Source organism: Penicillium griseofulvum, assembly GCF_001561935.1.
Source record: "Penicillium griseofulvum strain PG3 chromosome Unknown contig_80, whole genome shotgun sequence".
Lineage (NCBI taxonomy): Eukaryota > Fungi > Ascomycota > Eurotiomycetes > Eurotiales > Aspergillaceae > Penicillium > Penicillium griseofulvum.
In genome coordinates this window covers 4,717,657-4,738,193 of record NW_024467471.1, presented here as the reverse complement: position 1 = coordinate 4,738,193, position 20,537 = coordinate 4,717,657, and the positions used below count along the sequence as shown (strand labels likewise).

At 47.2% G+C, this 20,537-nt stretch overlaps 10 protein-coding genes across 10 annotated transcripts; 6 read left to right on the top strand and 4 right to left on the bottom strand.

Annotated features, from left to right (window-relative positions):
- Positions 1-102: 102 nt before the first annotated feature.
- Positions 103-2,066, bottom strand: PGRI_026940 (Zn(II)2Cys6 transcription factor; the record flags this gene model as incomplete). The annotated part of the gene is made up of 3 exons (XM_040790407.1): positions 103-901; positions 951-1,479; positions 1,532-2,066. The coding sequence occupies 3 exons, from the start codon at positions 2,064-2,066 to the stop codon at positions 103-105; spliced, it is 1,863 nt and encodes a 620-aa protein (XP_040647360.1).
- Positions 2,067-2,455: 389 nt separating this feature from the next.
- PGRI_026930 (uncharacterized protein) lies at positions 2,456-2,846 on the top strand (the record flags this gene model as incomplete). Its single annotated transcript, XM_040790406.1, has 4 exons — positions 2,456-2,461; positions 2,515-2,532; positions 2,595-2,709; positions 2,764-2,846. The coding sequence occupies 4 exons, from the start codon at positions 2,456-2,458 to the stop codon at positions 2,844-2,846; spliced, it is 222 nt and encodes a 73-aa protein (XP_040647359.1).
- Positions 2,847-3,433: 587 nt separating this feature from the next.
- Positions 3,434-3,990, bottom strand: PGRI_026920 (uncharacterized protein; the record flags this gene model as incomplete). The annotated part of the gene is made up of 2 exons (XM_040790405.1): positions 3,434-3,818; positions 3,872-3,990. 2 exons carry the CDS (start codon positions 3,988-3,990, stop codon positions 3,434-3,436), a joined length of 504 nt encoding a protein of 167 aa, XP_040647358.1.
- Positions 3,991-5,952: 1,962 nt separating this feature from the next.
- On the top strand, positions 5,953-6,732 carry midA (putative cell wall protein; the record flags this gene model as incomplete). Its single annotated transcript, XM_040790404.1, has 1 exon — positions 5,953-6,732. The coding sequence occupies one exon, from the start codon at positions 5,953-5,955 to the stop codon at positions 6,730-6,732; it is 780 nt and encodes a 259-aa protein (XP_040647357.1).
- Positions 6,733-8,448: 1,716 nt separating this feature from the next.
- Positions 8,449-9,195, bottom strand: PGRI_026900 (uncharacterized protein; the record flags this gene model as incomplete). The annotated part of the gene is made up of 1 exon (XM_040790403.1): positions 8,449-9,195. One exon carries the CDS (start codon positions 9,193-9,195, stop codon positions 8,449-8,451), a length of 747 nt encoding a protein of 248 aa, XP_040647356.1.
- Positions 9,196-10,791: 1,596 nt separating this feature from the next.
- PGRI_026890 (uncharacterized protein) lies at positions 10,792-12,868 on the top strand (the record flags this gene model as incomplete). The annotated part of the gene is made up of 4 exons (XM_040790402.1): positions 10,792-11,487; positions 11,534-11,699; positions 12,002-12,607; positions 12,681-12,868. 4 exons carry the CDS (start codon positions 10,792-10,794, stop codon positions 12,866-12,868), a joined length of 1,656 nt encoding a protein of 551 aa, XP_040647355.1.
- A 190-nt stretch (positions 12,869-13,058) lies between these two features.
- Positions 13,059-14,309, bottom strand: pex19 (putative peroxisomal membrane protein receptor Pex19; the record flags this gene model as incomplete). Its single annotated transcript, XM_040790401.1, has 3 exons — positions 13,059-13,160; positions 13,210-14,036; positions 14,108-14,309. The coding sequence occupies 3 exons, from the start codon at positions 14,307-14,309 to the stop codon at positions 13,059-13,061; spliced, it is 1,131 nt and encodes a 376-aa protein (XP_040647354.1).
- Positions 14,310-15,582: 1,273 nt separating this feature from the next.
- On the top strand, positions 15,583-16,884 carry PGRI_026870 (bZIP transcription factor; the record flags this gene model as incomplete). The annotated part of the gene is made up of 4 exons (XM_040790400.1): positions 15,583-15,747; positions 15,813-16,029; positions 16,084-16,557; positions 16,613-16,884. 4 exons carry the CDS (start codon positions 15,583-15,585, stop codon positions 16,882-16,884), a joined length of 1,128 nt encoding a protein of 375 aa, XP_040647353.1.
- Positions 16,885-17,850: 966 nt separating this feature from the next.
- On the top strand, positions 17,851-18,605 carry PGRI_026860 (uncharacterized protein; the record flags this gene model as incomplete). Its single annotated transcript, XM_040790399.1, has 2 exons — positions 17,851-18,053; positions 18,188-18,605. 2 exons carry the CDS (start codon positions 17,851-17,853, stop codon positions 18,603-18,605), a joined length of 621 nt encoding a protein of 206 aa, XP_040647352.1.
- Positions 18,606-19,242: 637 nt separating this feature from the next.
- Positions 19,243-20,139, top strand: PGRI_026850 (SDR family oxidoreductase; the record flags this gene model as incomplete). Its single annotated transcript, XM_040790398.1, has 1 exon — positions 19,243-20,139. The coding sequence occupies one exon, from the start codon at positions 19,243-19,245 to the stop codon at positions 20,137-20,139; it is 897 nt and encodes a 298-aa protein (XP_040647351.1).
- Positions 20,140-20,537: the final 398 nt, after the last annotated feature.

Sequence of the window (20,537 nt, the reverse complement as noted above, 5' to 3'; positions counted from 1 at the left end):
GAGCGAAGTGCTCTTAAATGTACTAATTGAGAAATATATAGTATATATATATATAAGTAGATACAAACAGACAATACTAACAAAAATTAAATCTATTATTTCCTAAATGAACAACCAGTCGAGGCGCGAATGATCCAACTCCTCAACCCAGTCAAACTCAAGATCGTAGTCATCATCATCATACTGCTCAACATTGTGTTCACGACGCTTGAGATCCTGTTTCTGCCACATGAGACGTAAAACCCAAGCAGCATTGCGGACATTAACACTCGTCAAGGCTTCATAGAGCGAGCCGAGCTTTTGAAGGATAAGAGTCCGCTGCGAAGGGCGACATTCCGCGCCAGCAATGAAAGTAGGCCAGATAAGGCATTTGAAGTGCGGGTCTGAAGGTGGTATGAGACAGATTTGCGTGATGAGGTTCGTGGCAATGAGTCTGTGGTCGAGCGGGAGACCAAGGTCTGTCCAGGGAGGTGAGAAGCCCGGTCTGCGACGGGAGAGGACACGACTTGTGTAAAGGTAGACGGCGTCTTGGTAGGATGTTGCGAGGGCGAGACGGTAGTTTAGGTTTGGGAGGAAGAAGACTTTTTGCATTTCTTCGCTCCATGCTATTGGGTCGAAGTTGCGAATTCCTTGGAGGAGACTTGCGAATGCGTCTAAGGTGAGGGGTTGGCCGGGTTGGATTGGGTTTGGTAGGGCTGTTGGTTGAGGGGTTGGGGTGGTGGTTTCTGGGTCTGGGTACCACAGGGCGTGGACGAAGAAGATTGCTTCTAGGAGATAGGCGGGACATCCGACCCAAGACTGTTCTTCGAGGCGTTTGAAGATCGCTGGGTCCATGGATGAGGAGTAGAAGGGCTTTGAGAGCGCGCCTGGGCGGGCTAGTGTTGATCCCATGATTTCCATTCTGTTATTGTTAGCAAAATCCATTTGATTATATGAGATTTGAATCTTACATTAAACACCCGTCAAGGGCAAAAGCGTCCAGGTCGTCAAGGATTCCTTGTCCCGGGCCATTTTCAGGTCGGTCCTTGAGAAGCTTCTTCGCACCCTCGATATGATAACTCCAGGCTCCGCTGCCGGATTCAAATATATCTAGGAAGGCGAGCAAGACGATGGCAGCTATGGTCCTACCGTCTTTCTGCATCGCCGGGTTATTGAGATCCATAGACAATTGGCGAAGGGCGCGCTGCTTGTATTCCAAGAAATGATGATATGCCTGCGAAGTAGGTTTTCGAGAATTCGACGGCGCAACTATATCTTCAATCTCCTGTACTGACAAGTTGGAGTCCGCCATCGAGATGTTGCCGGATGACCATGGTAGGACAGATGGATTCGATTCTGATACAAGGGAGTAATGGATAGCTCCAAGAGCAGCGATGCTACTAGCGAGAACAGGAGAATGGTTGACCAGCGCAGTAAGATCTCTGAATGGATTTTTGTGTTGGGAGTAAAGCGCAAAGTCATTCACCATATATTGATTGTCTTACGAGTGATTGTCAGCAGAGTCACGGATAATCTATAAGGAAATTCTTACAATGATGTACATAGTACCTTGAGAAGTGGCTGAGATCTTTGAGCAGTGGATCTACCAGTCCCCATGGCGTTGGAATATAGTCGGCGGGAGGAGTGCTCCGAGGAACATGAACAACCGCGGTATCCTGTTCCTCGGCGGGATTGACCCCCAAGTGCGCTATTTCTCCCCCAAATGTTGGATTCTCCGTCTCAAAAGTCCACCCATCGGTCTCCGGACTAGGTTGAGTCCCAGAGCTGTGCGATTCGGCATCGGACGATGTTTCGGCAATGGGGAAGAAGCCGAATCCGCTGTTCGCCGCAGTCGAATCATACGTCCTAGTAGCTGGCTGGCGCTTTGGCTTGGTAGGCGGCATTTCCACATCATCAAAGCTGCGGCCCATCATCTTTCCTCGACTAGCTACACCACCTTTGACCCAAACAAGCGGTTTCTGGTACCCCAGACATTCTTTCCCCGCATCTCGACATTTCCGACAGGTGGGTTGCCCATTGTCGCAGATTATGCGACGTCGGCGACAGGTATAGCAACCTTTGGTCATTCTTTAGGCGTGAGAAAAACGTAGTTTCTTAACTGGATGAAGATCCGAGCCACTTGTAAATTTTGTTTGGCGCCACTCGCCATCGCTATGGTCAGGATTCAGAGACGGGTTGACGAAGCCACACGACCATTTCTAGTCGTTTAAGAAGTGACTTTGTCGATAAATGCCAAGTTATAAAAATAATTCCGTCATGTCCTCGGGGCCAGCTCGGGATGATTCAGAAAGCTTCGTGGGGCGGGGAGGATGACTAAGAAATTCTTCTGACGATCCAGACCCCAGGACTCTTCTTCATCTCTTCAACTAACTCATTCTATATCAGTTGCACTTGGAATCCCCATGGTTGAGTAACAAAGAACTGCAAGATGGTTTTGAATCTCTTGCTCCGAAGTATGGAGGTAAGTGCTCTTGATATCGCCACTCCGATCTTTACTGACATTGTTAATCTTAGATATGGCTCACCGTTCGAGTACGTTGCTCCGATATTGATATTCCTACCGTTGAATTTGCATTCTAATCTCATTCACACAGCTCCTTCGAAGTCCGATATTCCATCGTATGGTGGGCCGAGTTCATCAGAAAGTTCAACATATCAGGTACGGGGTGCCTCCGGAGGAGCAGGGAGGCACCAAACTTGAGGGACAAGGTATGCTTTATACCAATATTTGGTGGAATAGTGTGTCTAACTTGTTCTGATTAGATTTCGAGTACAAGAAATTCCTTAACCATTTCAAGGAAGAGCTGAAGGACCAGATAAAGGGAAACACGCGGAACAAATCTTGATACCCTTGCGCTTTGATAAGGAAACTGATGATACCCACATTAAATATGATCTAGCACATGCTGCTTTTTTTTCCCGTTTTGCAAATCCGAGACTTTTGCTTCCTGTCATTTTGACGTGTATCAACACCGGGCATACAGTGGGATACACTTCGCACTCCCTGGGATGCATCCCTTGTTTCATCCGGAGAATGAACTTGATTGAATTAATGACTTGTCCCTTCTACTATTTCCAGCTGTTTTATATACAGTCAGGCTGGGATCCAATAACTGGGACATATATGAAATTGCTCTCAAGGATGCGTCGCAGGATGGCTACGATGATTTTCAATGTCTCCAGAGGCAGTCAAGGCCCGTCAAATTGCCATATGTACTATATTGCTGATCCTACGCTATAAAGTCAACTAGCATAGCATGATCTAGCATGTTTGTTTTACTACAAAAGATGGAAAAGGCCATGCAGAGTATACGAACAGAAAGAGTGCAATATCGATGTATTCTATCACCTCAATCTATTCTTACCAGTCTAACATATGTATCTCCTCAATATCAAAGCAAGTCGATTATGCCGGGCCGAACCGTTCCTCAGTCTACAATGTTCTCATAACTCGAACCCGAACGGTCTCCTCTTTCTCCGCTCTAGCCAGAACCTTGTGGAAGACAAAATCTCTGGCAGGCCTCCAAAAAGCCTTCTGTATTTCCCGGGGGTTGGTCCGCATGAACATGACCTCCACCACTTTCTGATTTCTGTCACTCAGGTTTTGACTACCCGGCTCCTTCTTTCCGACGTTGGTGAATGCAATGAACTTGCGTCTACCAAGGCGCTCGGTGCCTAGCCATTCTAGTTGGGTTTCATTGCCGAAGAACACCACAGACAGCGTCTTTCCAATGATCTCTAAATAATCTTCGGTGTCGTACTTGTGGGAGATATCAGCGTTAACATTCATGATGTTCTTGATTACTATATCAGATAGACTAGTTCACGTTAGTACTAGTTGCAAGCTTAGTATAATTTGGATAGTACTCACTGGACGACAACATGTGTAATATCTGTGAGATCGGAGTCCTTGAATCGGTCTTCACATTGAACATCAAGGTTAGGAAGTAAGTCTCTGATGTCCTCGGGGTAAGAGTGTGTCTCGGCCATGACTTCTTTTGTAAGGTTTCGGGTGCTGGGATTTAGTTGTCGAGGGGTTGATTGAGTCAACTGAATGTAGGATGGATTAGTGTCGGGTATGCTAAAAAGATGAACGCTGAAAGTGATATATATATGCTTAACAGAACTGGGTGTATAGAAGGTGTATGCAAGGCTGTTGATGTCAAATACAAATGTTAGACAGGTAGAAAATGAGGTCTTTTATACCCATAGTCATTGAGGAGCAAAAAGAAAGAACAAAGGAAAAGACCTTCATGTTATGCCAGCACGGTCCCAAGAAGAGACTCCGTTATTGGGAAAATAGAGAGATCATTGATATTGAGACAAACAAAGTAAGCTATTTCCTGCCTCATTGCATGGCTATTATGGGCTATTTGTCTTTTGTCGTCCTTTGTGAGGAAGCATCTAAAGCTTCCACTTGATTTGACACAAAGTAATATGTAAATGTGAGCCCTCTGCTAAACTATCGATCTATGCAGCCTTGTAAGAGAGATCTAGATGTAGAGGCTTCCATTGTGTTGCACTCTTGGTTGTTGATATCTTAAGATACGAACATCAAGTAGCTTCTCACTGATCACTCCGCCTTCGATATGGGAACTAAAGGAACTTTCTTGCATCTATGATGTTTAGTCAATCTCCATAATTTTTGCTAATCTCACAAAGGTAATGTTGGACATCCGAACAAACTCGAGATTTTCGAATACCCTCTCAAAGGCCCGTTATCTTTCTTACTCAATACGGAGCACTCCGTACGGAGTACATAACTACGGAGTAAACCTTTGAAGTAATACTGCATTCCATTATCAATCCTGAAACGACGTAGATGTGGAGAAATTGCGGATGCGACGGATGTAAGGAAAGTAGCCATGCAGGTGTTACAACATAGGGCGCTACGGTTGAACCGTGAAACAAGGGAAAGATTCGTATCTCCTGTTGAGTTGTTATAAATAGTACTACTGGATTAAACTGACTTACTCTTTACATTCGCAGTGCATGCAGACTGTTGAGATCGACAGGTCTATGTCGGGACAGGGATCAATAACATAGCTGCTCATATTGGCTAGGATGATAGTAGAATTCCTTCTAAGTATTCCCGAGGTCTTCCCGAGGGGCTGACAGGTAAGCAGGCCTTAGTTTCAGAACAGGACGGGAACCCCGAAGCCTACTCCGTACCTAGTATGTTATAGGCACGCCACATAGACCAAATAGGGCTAGGGGGAAAAGGATCCAATTTTTAGGTCACTCCGGCTACGTCGGCTTAGAAGGGTTGAAAGGGGCGGACAGGTACCCGAGGGGCTGTGACATGAGACACAGAAATCCCTGTCACGTTGGTAGGACGATGACAACCATTCATTTCTGTGGTAAGAACGACAACTAGGCGTTTATGCAAGTTGTCATACGGGCGGCTTCATGCAACGCCAATAATATTAAAGATCCAGAGGCAGATCATGGGAGGTGCTAAATATGGAGCGGGAAGCGAGGGGGTACGTCGTCACACTTCAGCCCACATGTTCAGAGTTTTCTCACAATATAGGCATGTAGGTCATTAACTGATTAATACATTCTTTATAAGCCCTTTATACGTGATCATTAAACCGTGATTTATCCTACTTGATTATAATGTTCTCCGTATTTTGTATTTTATTAAAAGATCATGATAAATCTAAATAAATATTTTCCTAATCGGTCAAAACGTTCAGGCGACCCAGTTTTAACGTGTTTTCTATTGAAGTGGCAACCAATCAGATCAAATCATTTTCGGCGCTTGTATTTAGTCTGAGACCAGTGGAACCAAATTAGGACTAGCGTCTCCCAAAGTTCGGGACAAACAACACACCCAAGGCTCGCTTTCTCGCTTTGACTCCTTTTTCACTTTCCTGCTTATTTTTCTCTTAGATCTTGACTTCACGTCAAATTCTTTCGTTACTTTACACACATACACACACATTCGTTATGCGTCTCTCAAGCCTTTCGTTCTTCATCCAGGCTCTACTGTTGACTGCGGTCGCAGCCCAGAGTGCTGGTATCTCCACCAATCTCCAAGATACCACAACCGCTACAACTTCATCCTCCACTACCGAATCAGTGCCTGAAACAACTTCAACATCATCCTCCACTACCTCTAAACAGACTACTACTGAGACAACTTCTACACCCGACCCTACTACCAAGACAACTTCTACCACCTCCGAGCGTACCACCGATCCTGTCACCGAGCCTTCTACCTCAGCAGAACCCTCCTCCACTCCAGACCCCATCGTCTCTTCAACCACTTCCAAGAAAGACACTGCCACCAAGACCACTGCCGATGACACCACCTCGGCCAAGAGCACTACCACTCAGACCCCGGTCGTGAAGACGATCACCTCCTATGCGACCAGCGATGGATCCACCATCGCCAACGTCATGACCACCACTTCCACCCCACCCTCTCTTAACGGCGAGAAGAGCTCTGGCTCTAGTGGTGTGTCTTCTTCGGACAAGAAGATCATCATCGGTGTCGTGGTGGGTGTCGGTGGTGCCATTCTTATCGGCGCTGTCGGTCTGGTCTTCTGGAGAATCCACAAGAAGCGCAACGAGCAATACGGCGATGAGGATGATCTGATGGGCGGCACCGCTGTAGGCTCCGGCCCTCGCGAGAAGGCTCCCAGCCCAGCCGGCAACACCCCCTTCAAGAACACACTGGACCAATATCACAACCCTGGTCCTGTCAACGCGGCGTCTAACTTCTAAGCGTATTGCGTTGACTTGACACTTGTCGAAGTGTAAATCTTGTACGATCTTCATGCTTTTCTCAGGCGCTATGGACAGGATATGCGAGGTCACGGTTGCATTTTTATTCGGTTGCAAAATTGCTTTTATCTTTTCGGGGGTTTTCACCCAGTCTCTCCCTTCATCATCTGCGCATTTATTTGAGCGTTTTATTCTTCTCTGCAACCACCACATTCCCTTTATCGCAATCGCGGTTCTCGACCCCTGCGCGACTGACAAAATTACGGCACTTTTCCGTGCCTGTCTCTTTTTGATTCCCCATATCTAGGCTTGTGTTGTCCTATGGTGAACTCCATTATGCCTTGACCGATATTCTATTCTTGTACCTTTTGCAGTATTCAACGTCACAAATTGTATAGTGTTGATAGACGCGTGCTGCAAAGGTCCCTTCTTGATCTCTGATCCGTATGTATGTAATTCAAGGCAAATGAAATCAGTAAAACAATCCACAGTGTTGATCCTATTATCGTACCAAACTATCGTACATGAATGTAGATTAAGATCGACATCCGATCTCGATCCGAAGTATGTATCCACGTGGATTGATCCACATGCCACATTCCAGCCCTATTTACTTCGTATCTTATTGGGCAACAGTATTTCGGATCTTCCTCCCTTCGCGCCGATAGGCAATTTGAACAGTAGCACTGGCCTGGAACAAGCACCCAGCAAACTTTCAATCGTTCCGCTGGCAGCACATGACTATCGAGGGGAAACCGGTATCCCACAGCATATGCAATCACAGCCTCGGCTGTATAGCGGCTTTGCACAACTTAGGCATTGAGTTCCCCGTCCACGATCTTCCGCTTGTCAAGTAGTCATAGTCTCGGCCATATCTTTGCCTCTTTCTTCTTTGTTTCCGTAGAAGTAGGCTCACCATTGAGAAACTTGTAATGACAGAAATTAGAGTCTCGAAAGCGTCAAACATGGGGAACTTAGTGTGATTAAGAAACGAACGTATCAGGCTTGTCTGTAAAGGCTGTTGGCATCGCTGCCGTCCACGCTGGTCAGGGTGGCTTGCGTGATACTGAGATCGTCTGAGGCTGTGTCCTGCTGGGGTTTACTCTTCGATAACTGTTAGGATTTTAGCCTTATATTCATCTTATATAGTCAAATACTTCCAGCCCTACGACCCTTACCTTTTTGGCTTGTTCCCGATACTTGTTAATGCTTTCAATTGGTGTTGGCTTTGGAAAAGAACAAGTGAGAGGTGATTTTATATGTATATTCATTTGAGGTGGAAGTGACTACACCCCCGACTCTGATGTATGTGAAACAAGAGTAGGCGGCCGCTTATGCGGTACGAGTGTTCGATGGGCGAGCAAAACAAACTGGAGGAGTCTATAAGGCAGAGCACCACCTTGAAGAAATGGTGGCTCTGTTTGGGACATTTCCGCGACTACTGGCACGGGGTGACCAGAATCTCGTTTCCAAATACTTCGACGAGCATGGCGAGCTTCGGGACCCAATTCCTCGGCCAAAAGCGTTCTTGGAAAACTAGATCGAGAGTCTAGGTGGGAAGGATAAGGAAAACTTTGTTTAGTTGTTGAAGACCATGATGAAAATCGACCCTAATGATCTGAAAACGGCAAAACAATTACTGGATGAGTCGGCGTTTCTAATTCAAATAACTTGACAGTGTATATTTGATAAGGGACTCGAGGTCTCTAACTTTCCTCAGTCTGCCGGAGTAGTTGGTAATACATGCCTGTGCTCCATGCTGAATCCAAGCTCCATAGGCTTACCCGAAGTAAGTAGGCGAAGAAGTCCACGCTGCTCTAAATCTCGGCAGATTTCCCGTTTCGAAGATAAAGGCTCACCAGAGTGGTCCTGATCCACATTGCAACAGCCATCACCATTGGTTACCTCGCCATTGCTCCCATCTATAGCCGTTCGCCCTCCAGGGGTGAAGGCTGCTTGCTGGTTCGGTGCTTCGCTACGTGATTTCTGAACCAACATTTCTGTCTGTGTGGCCAATTCCGCAAGCGTGCGATATTGGTTGTGCCAGCACTTATCGATGATATCGTCAATATACGGATCGCCATTGAGCTTCGGAAAATCCATGTTTTGGAGTAATTTCACGACCTTAGGTCCATGCTCGTAAGGATCGTCGGCGAGACGTTGATCGTCATAAAGCTCAAAGCCATAGTTAATCAAGTAGTACAGCGAGCCGAGCGCGAACTGCTCGATTCGAGTACATAGGAAGCCGCCAGTTCCTGGTCTCCCTTGGTCTGTCTCGTTACGATTGAGTAGTCTTCCGTACGGGCAAGGGCAAGTTTCAAAATCTGTTCCGAATTCGGCCGTACAATCGAAATCCGATAGTTTTAGTCGTTCACGATCAAGCAGAATATTTTCAGCCCGTAGGTCACCATGAGCGAGGTTAAGTGACCCGAGGAACTCAACACCTTGGGCAAGATCGTGCATCCCTAAGCATATAAGGGTCAGTTCCAAGTTAGCAGTTGGTAGGTGTCTACTAACACAACTTTCGTAGTGGCAGGGGTTCTAAGTTTTTCACTTTAGTAACTACACGAGTTTCCGGGTCCCGAATGAGATTGAATTGTTTCCTATAAGCAAGGGAGATATCTAGGAATGTACTCAGTATATATATTCATAGCATACTAATAGGAGTCGCACCTCTCATATACTCAGGGAAGATTCCGTCTGTTGTATAGAGGAAACACTCCACCAGAGAGGGACAGGGTGGATGCTGGGATAGAATCTCATAGATCTTGAGTTCTTTGCGAAAGCTCTCTCTCTCTCTCTTCCTCGCCGGACTTAGGAACCTTGACCACGATGAGAGGATGGACCTCGTAGACGAAGGAGATGCCTCCTCCCCAGACCCAATGCACACCAGGGAATTTGCGTTGAATATCCATAATAATGAGGACATAGACAGTGGAACATAGGAGGTGTTGGGCCACGTGATCACATGTCGTCTTCCTGTTCTTCCAACTTCTTTTCTCTCTATTCCTGAATTCCTTGATCCTTCTCTCCAGGGCTCGATTTCCTTGTTTTGTCAAGTTCCTAACAAGTGAAGATGGGATGAGAGCCGAAGGTGGTCTGTAAGCAGCTAATTAGCAACGCACCAAGTACCCAAGGCATAAAAAGTGACTAGACTTATATGCTTTGCCAACTCCAAGACCTACGTGTATTTGGGCACTTCAGAGGTGCCCACGGGTCTATGTGTGGATAAGATAATTTGGTCTAGTTAACATGACGGTTCGGGTAGTCAGAGCTACCAAAGTCAACAAACAAGATTAGGTTATTGGAGCGAAAATTCACCGAACGTAACACCCCATAAGGCGTACGTCGTTGCATGAGGACCACTATGTACCAATTAAAGGAAATGGATGGGCCTTAAGATTACTAACCCTATCTACTAAGGGCTTAGAGCAAGAAGGGCAACTAGTGAGCCCTCCCATTTGGAGTGAGCGTCGATTACATGTGTTATATGTAGGTACTCCGTAGGTGTACCTGGATCTGTTTATAGATAAAACGGGAAGGTGCGAGGGTGTGTTGAAACCAAAACAGGAAGGTGTAGGTTTTATATATGGATCCACCTCACCTGATACTTCCTCTCTCAGGGCTTCCAACTCTTCCACCCGTGGACCTGTCAGACTGTTGAGTTTATGTCGTAAGTTTGTTGGCAGCCTGAAGAGAGCGCCAAGAGATCGACATATATTACCAAGAGATCCGCTGTAAAAACAACATGAGATCGCCTCTTGAAATCACCGCCCCCAAACTAGCCAAGCACTAGACACTCCGACAAAACACCTCCAATCAGGGAAGGAAATACCACGACGGCCCCCAATCAGCCAAGCATGCAAACCATCACAAATGATGTCATTGAAGCGCCCAACTTCGGACTTATACTAGCTCTCTCCGAGGTCCTTGCAAATGCATAAAATGACATAAAGAAAGCGTGCAGTGAAGCCCATAGCGAGGTTTATATAGAACTATCTCCAATATCAGGTTTCGCCGCATCATAAACACATCCAGCTTGTACACAATCCAAGAACAATGATCCAGCTCAAACCATCCACACTCGCCCTCGGCCTCTGTCTATTCATTTCTTCCATCCTTGCAAAGGATGCTGAACTCTCCTCTAGCCTCGTAGGCTGCAAAGAAGTCTCATGTCCTCTGGAAGGTTCCAATGACCGCTGCACAGTGGGAAAAAACACCTTCCTTGGTATCGGACTATCCCGCATCCCCGACGTTCCATCCTCTCTTGAGGGCTTCTCCCTCGTCAAAGGCGTCAATGTGTCTGCCGGTATGGCTGGCAAGGACAATGACAAACCCACACGTCCTTTCAACTCGACCTATTACCTCGGCATGCCCTCAGACGTAGAAGCCAAGGACTTGTCCGGCTGTGTTGTCGTCTTCCACGATGCTCCGTCAAAGACATTCAGCGGAAAGGATACCCGTTCCGCGAGCGGGACTTGTTCCGATGTTATTGATAAGACATGTATTGAAAAGCTTACGGAGAAGGCAACGGAATTAGCTGAAGACACTGATGGAGATTGCATGACGCTTGAACGAGAATTAAAGAAGACTTCTTTCGAAGATTGCGATGGGTTTGCGGGGAATGGTGGCAAGTTTGGGAATTTCACTGTTCAGTCGCTTGATGATCTTAATACGGTTAAGAATTCCTCGGATTGTTGGCCTATTCAGCCTAAGTCTGATCAACTAGTGGAGATTGCGAGACATACTGCTTTGGTAAGTGGAGTCCTATTCAATTCTAACAGTCGTTAATATATTGTAGAACGACTACACAGCACGGGCTTTGCTTGACGAGGCCTATAAGATTACCCCAATCCTCACTGTTTTCACTGGGAAGGGCAACAGCAGTCTTGTCGACGAAACTGCTTCTCAGCTGACATGTTTGAAAGTAGTTACTGAAGAGAACCCCGATGATGACAACGATAGTAGTAAGAATTCCGCAGTGACAGTCAAGGCAAGTGGATTTGCTGCTAGCATTGCGGTAGGAATATTTGCTTTGCTGTAGATGATTGAATTTGAAACAGACATGGAAAGCGTATATAAGATCATCGGACTATCATTCTAAATACGGAGTAAAATGATAAAATGCAAGGGGCAAAACGCGCTAAATTAGCGCGACTTCCAACGTGTATCTACAACTTTATCTTACACGTCTACCCTCGAAATAAACCTGATTCAATCAATCCAATTTACTATTTACATACAACATACCCAACGGAGTACAACATAGAGAAACCAAATATCAACCTCCGCAACCGACTTCCGCATCCGACCCACAACGCCATCATGTTCGCAACCCACCCCCAAACACCCTTCAAAAAATACACCCCAATCCTCTCCTCCCCCCTCAAAAACACACCTATATGGACAATGTCCCCGCATAACACAACCCCAAACCACTCCAACCCCCCACTCTTCAACATCCAAACCGAACCAATAACCCGCCACACCCAAACCAACCACACCCCAATCGCAATGAACTTCCACGCGTCAAATCAATCCTCACCCACCTTAAACCACTCCTCAAACCAATTCTCAACATCCACCTCAAACCACTTCTCAAACCAAACCTCACCAACACCCCGCCCAAAACCAAAATACGAAGCGCGCTACGCATCCATCGCGAATCCACTCAAAGATAAAGCTGGTCTAGCGCGGTCGCGAACGCGCACTATGTTCCTTAATCGCGTGCGGAATGAGCGTGACGAGGGACGGTTTGAGGCGCGCGGTGAGCAGATGATGCGGATGGAACATCTTGCTGATCGGAGACGGTGGGAGGAGAGGATGGCGAGGGAGGGGGAGGGGGTTATTGGGTTTGAGGAGGATGATATGCCTGGTATGTTTATTCTTTATTCTTGGATTGAGGATTGAGTATTCTTATGGACAACATTGCTGACACTGACTTGTAGATGATGCGCTTGAGGAATTTATTTCTCAGGAGGAGGCTATGGAGATGGCGATGAGGGAGACAGAGGAGCGGGAGCGGAATGGGGAGCCGTTTAGTGATGATGAGTATGATGATATATTTATGGGATTGTCAGAGCCGGGGAATCATGCGCAGTCCCAAGCGCAGTCTCAGGATATGGATATGTCGTGAGTGGACTCGGCTACTGGTGTTTGATTTTCTTTGCGAGGCATTGCATTGGCGGCGTTTTTGATTTGGGATTGGACGGATACATAAAGTAAATAGGGTATATAGGTCTGGGTTGCGCATATGTACAATACAGAGATGATGTATGACAAGCACGTCTTGACAAGACGATATCTTTCAATACATTTTCAACATATCACTGCTGCGGGCAATCAGGCACGCCAGCTCCAGCACTTCCCAGGTCATCCATGAGGGGATTCGAGACTAGTTCCTCAGGTGGACTTCCAGCCGCTTGCATCTGGGATAGTCAGTAAACCTCTTCCAAATAAAAGTAACGTTGAACTCACCTCCTGCATCCTCTCCCACACATACTCCCGACACTTAGGATCATCATCCGAGAATCCCTTCTCCTCGAACTTCGCCACAATCTGCTTAACAACACGCGCCTGCGTCTCGAACCGCTCCATATCCTCAGCGGAAACCTTCCCACTACCCTTATTCTTCTCAATCCACGGCCCGAACTTAACATCCAATTCCTTCATCGGCTCATACAACATCTCCTTGTTAGACAGCTGCTCCATCATACCCATGAACATCTTCGACAGATCTCCGTCTTCACCAGCACCCGATGCACCCGCCTCAACAGCCTTAAGTAGTTGCGCTAGCATATCATCGGAGATATCATCTTCATTTACAGCAGCGGTAGCTTTATCACCACTTTCTTTCATCCGCCCCATTGTGCGCTTGATGGCGTCGTTGAATGAGTCGGGTTGTTCGCCTGCAGCCGCAGCCGGAGTAGATGATGTCTGAGTAGGAGCAGAGATTCCAGCCGCGGCAGCGGCAGCTGCGAGATTCTCCGCTGAAGGTCCAGCACCGCCCTCCTCGGCCATTACGTCGGCGAGAAGCTGTTTGAGGAAATCGCCTGGCGCGATCCCGCTCTCCTCGAGCTGTTTTGCGAATACGTCCGCGCCTTGGTCGACTGTTGCTTGGAAGTTGGGGTCGGAGCTTGTTGCGTTCCCGCTTGGTCCCATCATGCTCGCCATGTCTTGTTCCAGTTGCTTGAGGAAGGCATCTTCGTCGAAGTCTGCGGGCGCGATTCCTGTCGAGGGGTTTGCGATGGTGGGTGGGTTTGCAGGAGGGGCGGGTTTGGGTTTGTTGAAGTCGTCGAGAACGTCTATTGGTGTGAGTGCGTATTCCGCGTGGCGGGGTGAGGGGAGAGGAGAGGGAGAGGTGGGGGTTTGATACCATCTAGCTCATCGAAATCTGAGTCTTCGTCATCTTCAGCAGCTGCTTTTTGTGGTTGTACAGGTGCTGGTGCTGGTGCGGGCACTGCTTCCGGTGGTGTGGCTACGGGATTGGTGTTTTGGGTCTGAGATTCTTGTGTGGTCGGCGCGATGACGGTGGAAGCCTCTTCCGGGCGATCCTCGGTCGGCAAGGGGGTAGTCATATTGCCCAAAAAAATAAGGTATGAATCTCAATTGGAAGTACGGCCCGGAGTGAAGGTTAATTTTGGAGGTAGAAAGTCTGGAGATGAGGTTGACATGTGACGGGTGTTTGGCGGGGGAGATGCCGATCGCCGAGGGTTTACATTTTGCCTACTCCGAGACTAGAGTATGAGGACTACCGTATATGGTGTATATGGTATATTGTATTCGACATTTTTTATACAGAGTAGAAATAAAAAAATATATCTAGAATAAGAGTCAAGGTGTATAGATTGCTAGAATCCTTGAATCGAGCTTGAATCAAGCTTGAATCGAGGTCAAGTCCAGGGTTATGTATGGAGTACCAGGGGTGATGCAGTCCTATATTAATATCAAGATCTACTCCGTAATAGTAAATCAGATCCAAAGCCATGAGATCATAGTCCAGACCAGGACCCCCGCATCATCTCAGGATATTTCCATGCGAGGAAAAATCTGCAATGCATTCTAAGTCCGGGGAAGGGGCGTCATGCGATGATCCTTTATTGGTCTCCTCGGAGAACCAGTTGAGGGTGGCGCGTGATTCGCTTACGAGTACCCCAATGGGTCAGGGCAATGGGGTCATGTGGCATTATCTAAAGGCGGAGGACGCCGCGATCCAATAATGGGCAATAATGTTATGGAACCGGTATCGGATATACGGAATGAGCATGTTTCTGGGTTCTCCGCGGACAACTTCATTCTTTGAGAATATAGGGCAATAATATTGTAAGTTGGAATTGTGTACAACATATGTTGTACGTTGTATGTTATATGTTGTATGGAGTAGAGAGAGAGAGAGAACAAGACCTTTGTGGATCGACCATGGATGGGAAGTAAGGCCAAGTAAAACGTGGAACCCCAAAAGAAAAAAGAAACCCCAAAGAAGTTAGAGAAAGGAGAAAAAAAGAAAAAAAAGAAAAAAGGTCAGAGTTCGAAGTAGGCGAGCCCCTCCTGACCAGACAGACTTTTTTTTTGTTAGTCAATTGATTTATTTTATTTTTCTCTCTTTTATCTTTCCTCTGACTCTTTCTTTCTCATAATTTCAGTTTTCTTTATGTCACAGCTTTTGAGCTTCCTTCCTGAAAGCACGTCCCTTTCTTAGCCGCGCGTGTCCCCTTTTACCCTTTTTATCCATTTTTTCTTTTTTTTTTTTTTCTCTTTTTTGCCGGCCATCAGGTCCGGCAACGCGGGGAAAACTGGCTGTGTCTGTTCCGTGTGCGGAGGGCCGCCTACAGGCTTGAATTAGATTATATAATGGTCTCGATGGTTGATGATATGGCCATGGACTCAATTGTTCCTAAACATGAGCCTGGTCCGGATGGTTCTATCAGTTCAACGGTGTCAACACCAGATCCAGAAGCGGAACCTTTGACTCAAGATGCTGCGCAAACTCAGAAGAGGAAAGGAGGCAGGAAACCTGTACGTAACAGATTTTTACAAATCTGGGGCCCCGCATTCCTGTGTCACTTTACTAACTCATTCAGATATATGCCACTTCTGAAGAACGAAAGCAACGCAATAGGCAGGCCCAGGCGGCTTTCCGAGAACGCAGGACGGAGTATATCCGCCAGCTAGAGACCACCATCAAACGCAATGAGGAATCCCTGCAGAGTCTGCAGCAGAGTCATCGCAGTGCCGCCGATGAATGTCTAATGCTGCGGTATAAGAACTCCCTGTTGGAGCGCATTCTCCTTGAAAAAGGTAACCTTCGCCTCGAACCCCTAGTCCAAACCTCAACTAACTCCCCCCCCTAAGGCATCGATGTCCAGGCCGAACTACGCCTGAAAACGGGGGCGCCGGGCGCTCCTCCCAAGGCAAACCCTATCCCCCCAAAGGTAGCACCTGGTGCGGGGGCACGCCCAAACCAGCGACACCCCGCAGGCATCGCCTCGAAGCCCGAGACGTTCGGCATGTCGCAGCGGGAAGGCGCATACGGGATCCCATCACCGCAGTTCCAAGCAACCCCCACCTCCCACGTTTCCTCACCCTCGCACGCCAAGTCCCCCGGCTTCGGTTTCCAGGGTGCCATGTCACCTGTCGAGGGGGGACGGCCCCAGCTGCTCCCCCAACCCCGGACTTTCAGTCAGACTTCGCCGCCGGCAATCAGCATGCCGCAGACCGAGCCATCAGACTCCAAGCCCCAGTCTCGTGGAGCTATGGGTCCTCGCGGTGCGCGGGTCGCGGCTGCTTACTACCCTTCTCCATTCCAGAAACACTACGATCAACTCGGTAAGCCTATCTTTACCTCGATTTTTAGTTCCTCCCCAACTGACCTCTCAAGCAGAACAAGAGTACGATGCTCAGGCCGATATGGTCGACGATGAACACGACGGCTCAGCATCATATGTCCCTGGATTCACTCCACAGTCCGTTGCCTCAGGCACCCACAATATGTCTGGTTTCCAACCACCAGGCGAGGGCACGCCCGGCGATTTCAGCAATGCAAATCAGCTGCTCGGTCAGTATGAGCCGATGCTGGACACGGATCCGTTCGGGTTAAGCGCTAGCATGCACTTCCCCACACCGTTCAACTACGAGCACAACTCGAGGCAATGAACTTTCTAAAAATTAGTCTGCATTTTTTTTTCTTTCTTATTTTGTTTTATATTCATATATCCGTCCATCTTATGTGGTGAATGATCATCTCTTCCTAAAAGTTTGATTTGAGCATTGTCCGGCGTTGTTAGGGTTTTGATACCAATGTTCTCTACTGGTTTTCTTCAGAGGTATATTATATGACATTCTGTACATGAATCGAATCTTCTCATCACGGCCATTAACTTGCATCTGCATGTTTCCTAATATATATCACCATTACGTCTTTGATTACCTGTTATGATGGAATACTATGACTACTATTCTGGCTATTATAATGCGAGCTTTGGATACACTATCGGCGAGTGTGGCATATGCGGAGAAGCCTATTATCCCAATATTTGGCCCTCCCTTAGGCTGATCGTGTTACAGCGGAGAATCATCAGAGTTCGAGCATATAAAGTAGCTTGGGTGTTGACCAAACATACCTTTTTGGCCTGTGGACGTGGTGACACCTGGTCTCTCACAGAAATATTGTGTCTGGTCATCTGGCATAATGACCAATGCGCCACAACACCAAAATATTAAAGATATGGATCTCATGTGTTGTTCTTTGAAACATTTTCAGGGGAGTGACCCCACTGATCGTCCGGCACTATGGGGACCTATGAATTTCCGTTTCAAGTTAGTTTTACCTCTTTTGGGATAGCCGCCTACGCCGTCACTGCTCCTTCGATATAAGTTGTGCTTGTTCTAACACCTAATTTCTTCTGCCTCATACCCCCTTCCATATTCTGCCCGCGATCGTACCTTTTTACCGTGCTGCCTGACATGTCCGGCGACATGTTTCTATCTCTAGACCTTACTTCGTTTAAGCAGTCCCCTTTACTAGAAATCGATAAGCTCTCGGTTTACATTGATCCCACTACTCTCGAAGACTGGGTCTTCCGATAACCACCGAGACCCTGCTTCACCTGTGTCATGTCGATGACGCTCGGGGTTGAAAGCGAGGCCGGCCTCCATCCAAGCCACAACACAAGGACCATTTCCGACTCCAGCTTTTTCAGGGAGCATCGGGCGTATGCACTCCCTACCCCGGCCGAGGTCAGAGCTATCAACGAGGAATCAGTCAACATTACTGGCAGAAGGTTCAACCGACCCCCACCCGTCAAGTTTCCATCATTGGGCCTGTTTGTTAAATACGGAGCCGACACAACCATTACAGAAGCAGAGACCCAAATTATGGTATACAAAAGTTAAAGGGCAAAGTACTAGTTCCTGAGGTATTTAGGCGGCCAAGTATTTATCTATATGTCTTTGATAGAGGCCTGAATAATCAACCTCTAAATGATATCTTTCTATCCGGTCACCGGGACTTGGCTGGCCCATTCTACGGCGTAGACGCCGTGCGGAAATTCCAGAATGGCTGCGATATCGAGATTGATGAGGATGTGTCTGTGGTCTTTACTCATGCCGATCTTGTACCACCGATTATCATTTTCTCGTCCGGGTCGAATCCGGTAGTTGCTGTTGTCATTGATTGGTGCCAGGCTGGGTGGTATCCTGCTTACTGGGAGTATTGCAAGGCGCGTCGTGTCAGGGCGAATCCGAAATATTTTGAAGATTGGGAAGAAGAATGGAATGCGAGATATCTGCCGACTATTTTGGATCCGGTTGACGATGAGACGGTGTATCACCCTTGGTTGTGGTTTGTCTTGTATAAGGGTATCTACCTAGTGTGAATGGATATTATGGAACTATACAACCGTGAATGAATAAAATATGCATGGTTTATTTCATATGGATGTACTATTCTGACCCTTAGGTCATGGGCACATCAGCCAGGCTGACTGTGTTGAAAAAGTATGAACCTGATACAAAGCATGGAAGTGGGATATTCTCAAAGATGATTTTAATACTACAAGTAGAGATTGAATTATAGAACTGCCTTTGTCTGGTGCCAGTTGGTTTAGGTAGCTTTCATGTTTGTAAGCAGCGAAAGATGCCCGATACCTACGGTGCTCCGAACGCCGACGTGGTGATTGTATAATGTATTGGTTTGGAGCCGCAATCAAGATAACCCACCGTCATTCATCTCGGACATTATTGACTAATTCTGCTGCTTATAGGTGAACCAGTGGGATGGTTGTAATGTTAATACTCCGTATGGAGTTAGGAACTAGGTATGGAGTTAAGCAAATTATATCCGGGTTGTACATGGTCTAGTTCCTCGATGGCTTGATTAATAAAGAGTTGCAACCTCGCTTTCTGTATCACTCTCACCTTACCTATTCATTTACTTTACTTCAAGAGGATCTATTCTCGGCCATCAGCTTCTACACTTCACGCTTCAACCTTCTTCACTACAACCATATCACCATGCACATATTCGTTACCGGAGCCACCGGTTTCGTCGGCAGAGCAGTTGTAGACGAGCTCTTAACTGCCGGCCACACCGTTACAGGCCTCGCCCGCTCTAACAAAGCCGCCGAATCCCTAACAGCAAAAGGCGCCAGAGTACTCCGCGGTTCCTTCCTCGACCTCGACATCATCAAGCAAGGAGCCCTCGAGTCTGACGGCGTGATCAACCTTGCATTCGACCACGACTTCAGCAAATATGAGCAGAACTGCCTTGACGAGAAAGCAACCATCGAAGCACTAGGTTCAGCTCTGATCGGAACCAACAAGCCTCTGATCACCACCACCGGCACCTTGGGGCTCACCTTGGGTAAAGTCAGCACTGAAGACGAAGTCGTTGATTACGATGGACCGATGAACATCCGCCTTCGTAATGAGAAAGTTACTGCCCGCTTCGCTGAGCAAAACGTGCGTGCCTGTGTCATCCGTCTGGCACCGACTGTACACGGCGACGAGGACCGCGGGTTCGTCCATATGCTCGCTGCTCTGGCCCATTCAGAGGGAAATGCTATTTACATCAACGAGGGGCTAAATCGCTGGCCTGCTGTTCATCGTCATGACGCTGCTCGTCTCTACAGACTTGCAGTAGAGAGAGGTGTTGCTGGCAGCATATATCATGGTGTGGCCGAGGAGGGTGTCGTCTTGAAAGACATTGCCGAGGCTATTGGTCAAAATCTAGATCTTCCTGTTGTTTCCAAGTCTCTTGAAGAAATGAGGAGCGTTGACGGTTTCACGGCTATGCTTATGAGCGCCGATAATCCGACTTCAAGCAAGAAGACCCAGGAACTTCTCGGATGGGAGCCAGTTGGCCCGACGCTTTTGGATGATATCAGGGCCGGGGTTTATGCCCAGGAGTGAGGGGTTGTAATATAATGTGTATAATTTTGGAAGGGAAGCTTGGAGCTTTGGGCATATATGACTGGAATGCATACCCAAGGGAGAGAGAATGACCAATGTGATTACTAGCCAGACGCAACAATCCCCCACATACCAATCGAAATCCAAACAGATTCATTTTTTGCCACGGATAGCTCCATGATTACATAGCTACTGCAAGGTCATAACAAAAAGATGTAGTCCACAGTCAGATCGGCATACTCCACCGAGACGTGTCAATTCATTGTAAGCTAATGAAATATAAAAATATGCATAATATCATATACAAAATGGGTGGATATAATTCGTACAAAAGCGAATAAACCCAGCAAGTATGAGAAAAAGTATCCCCAGAGCAGTCCTTGACGTAATGATTACGT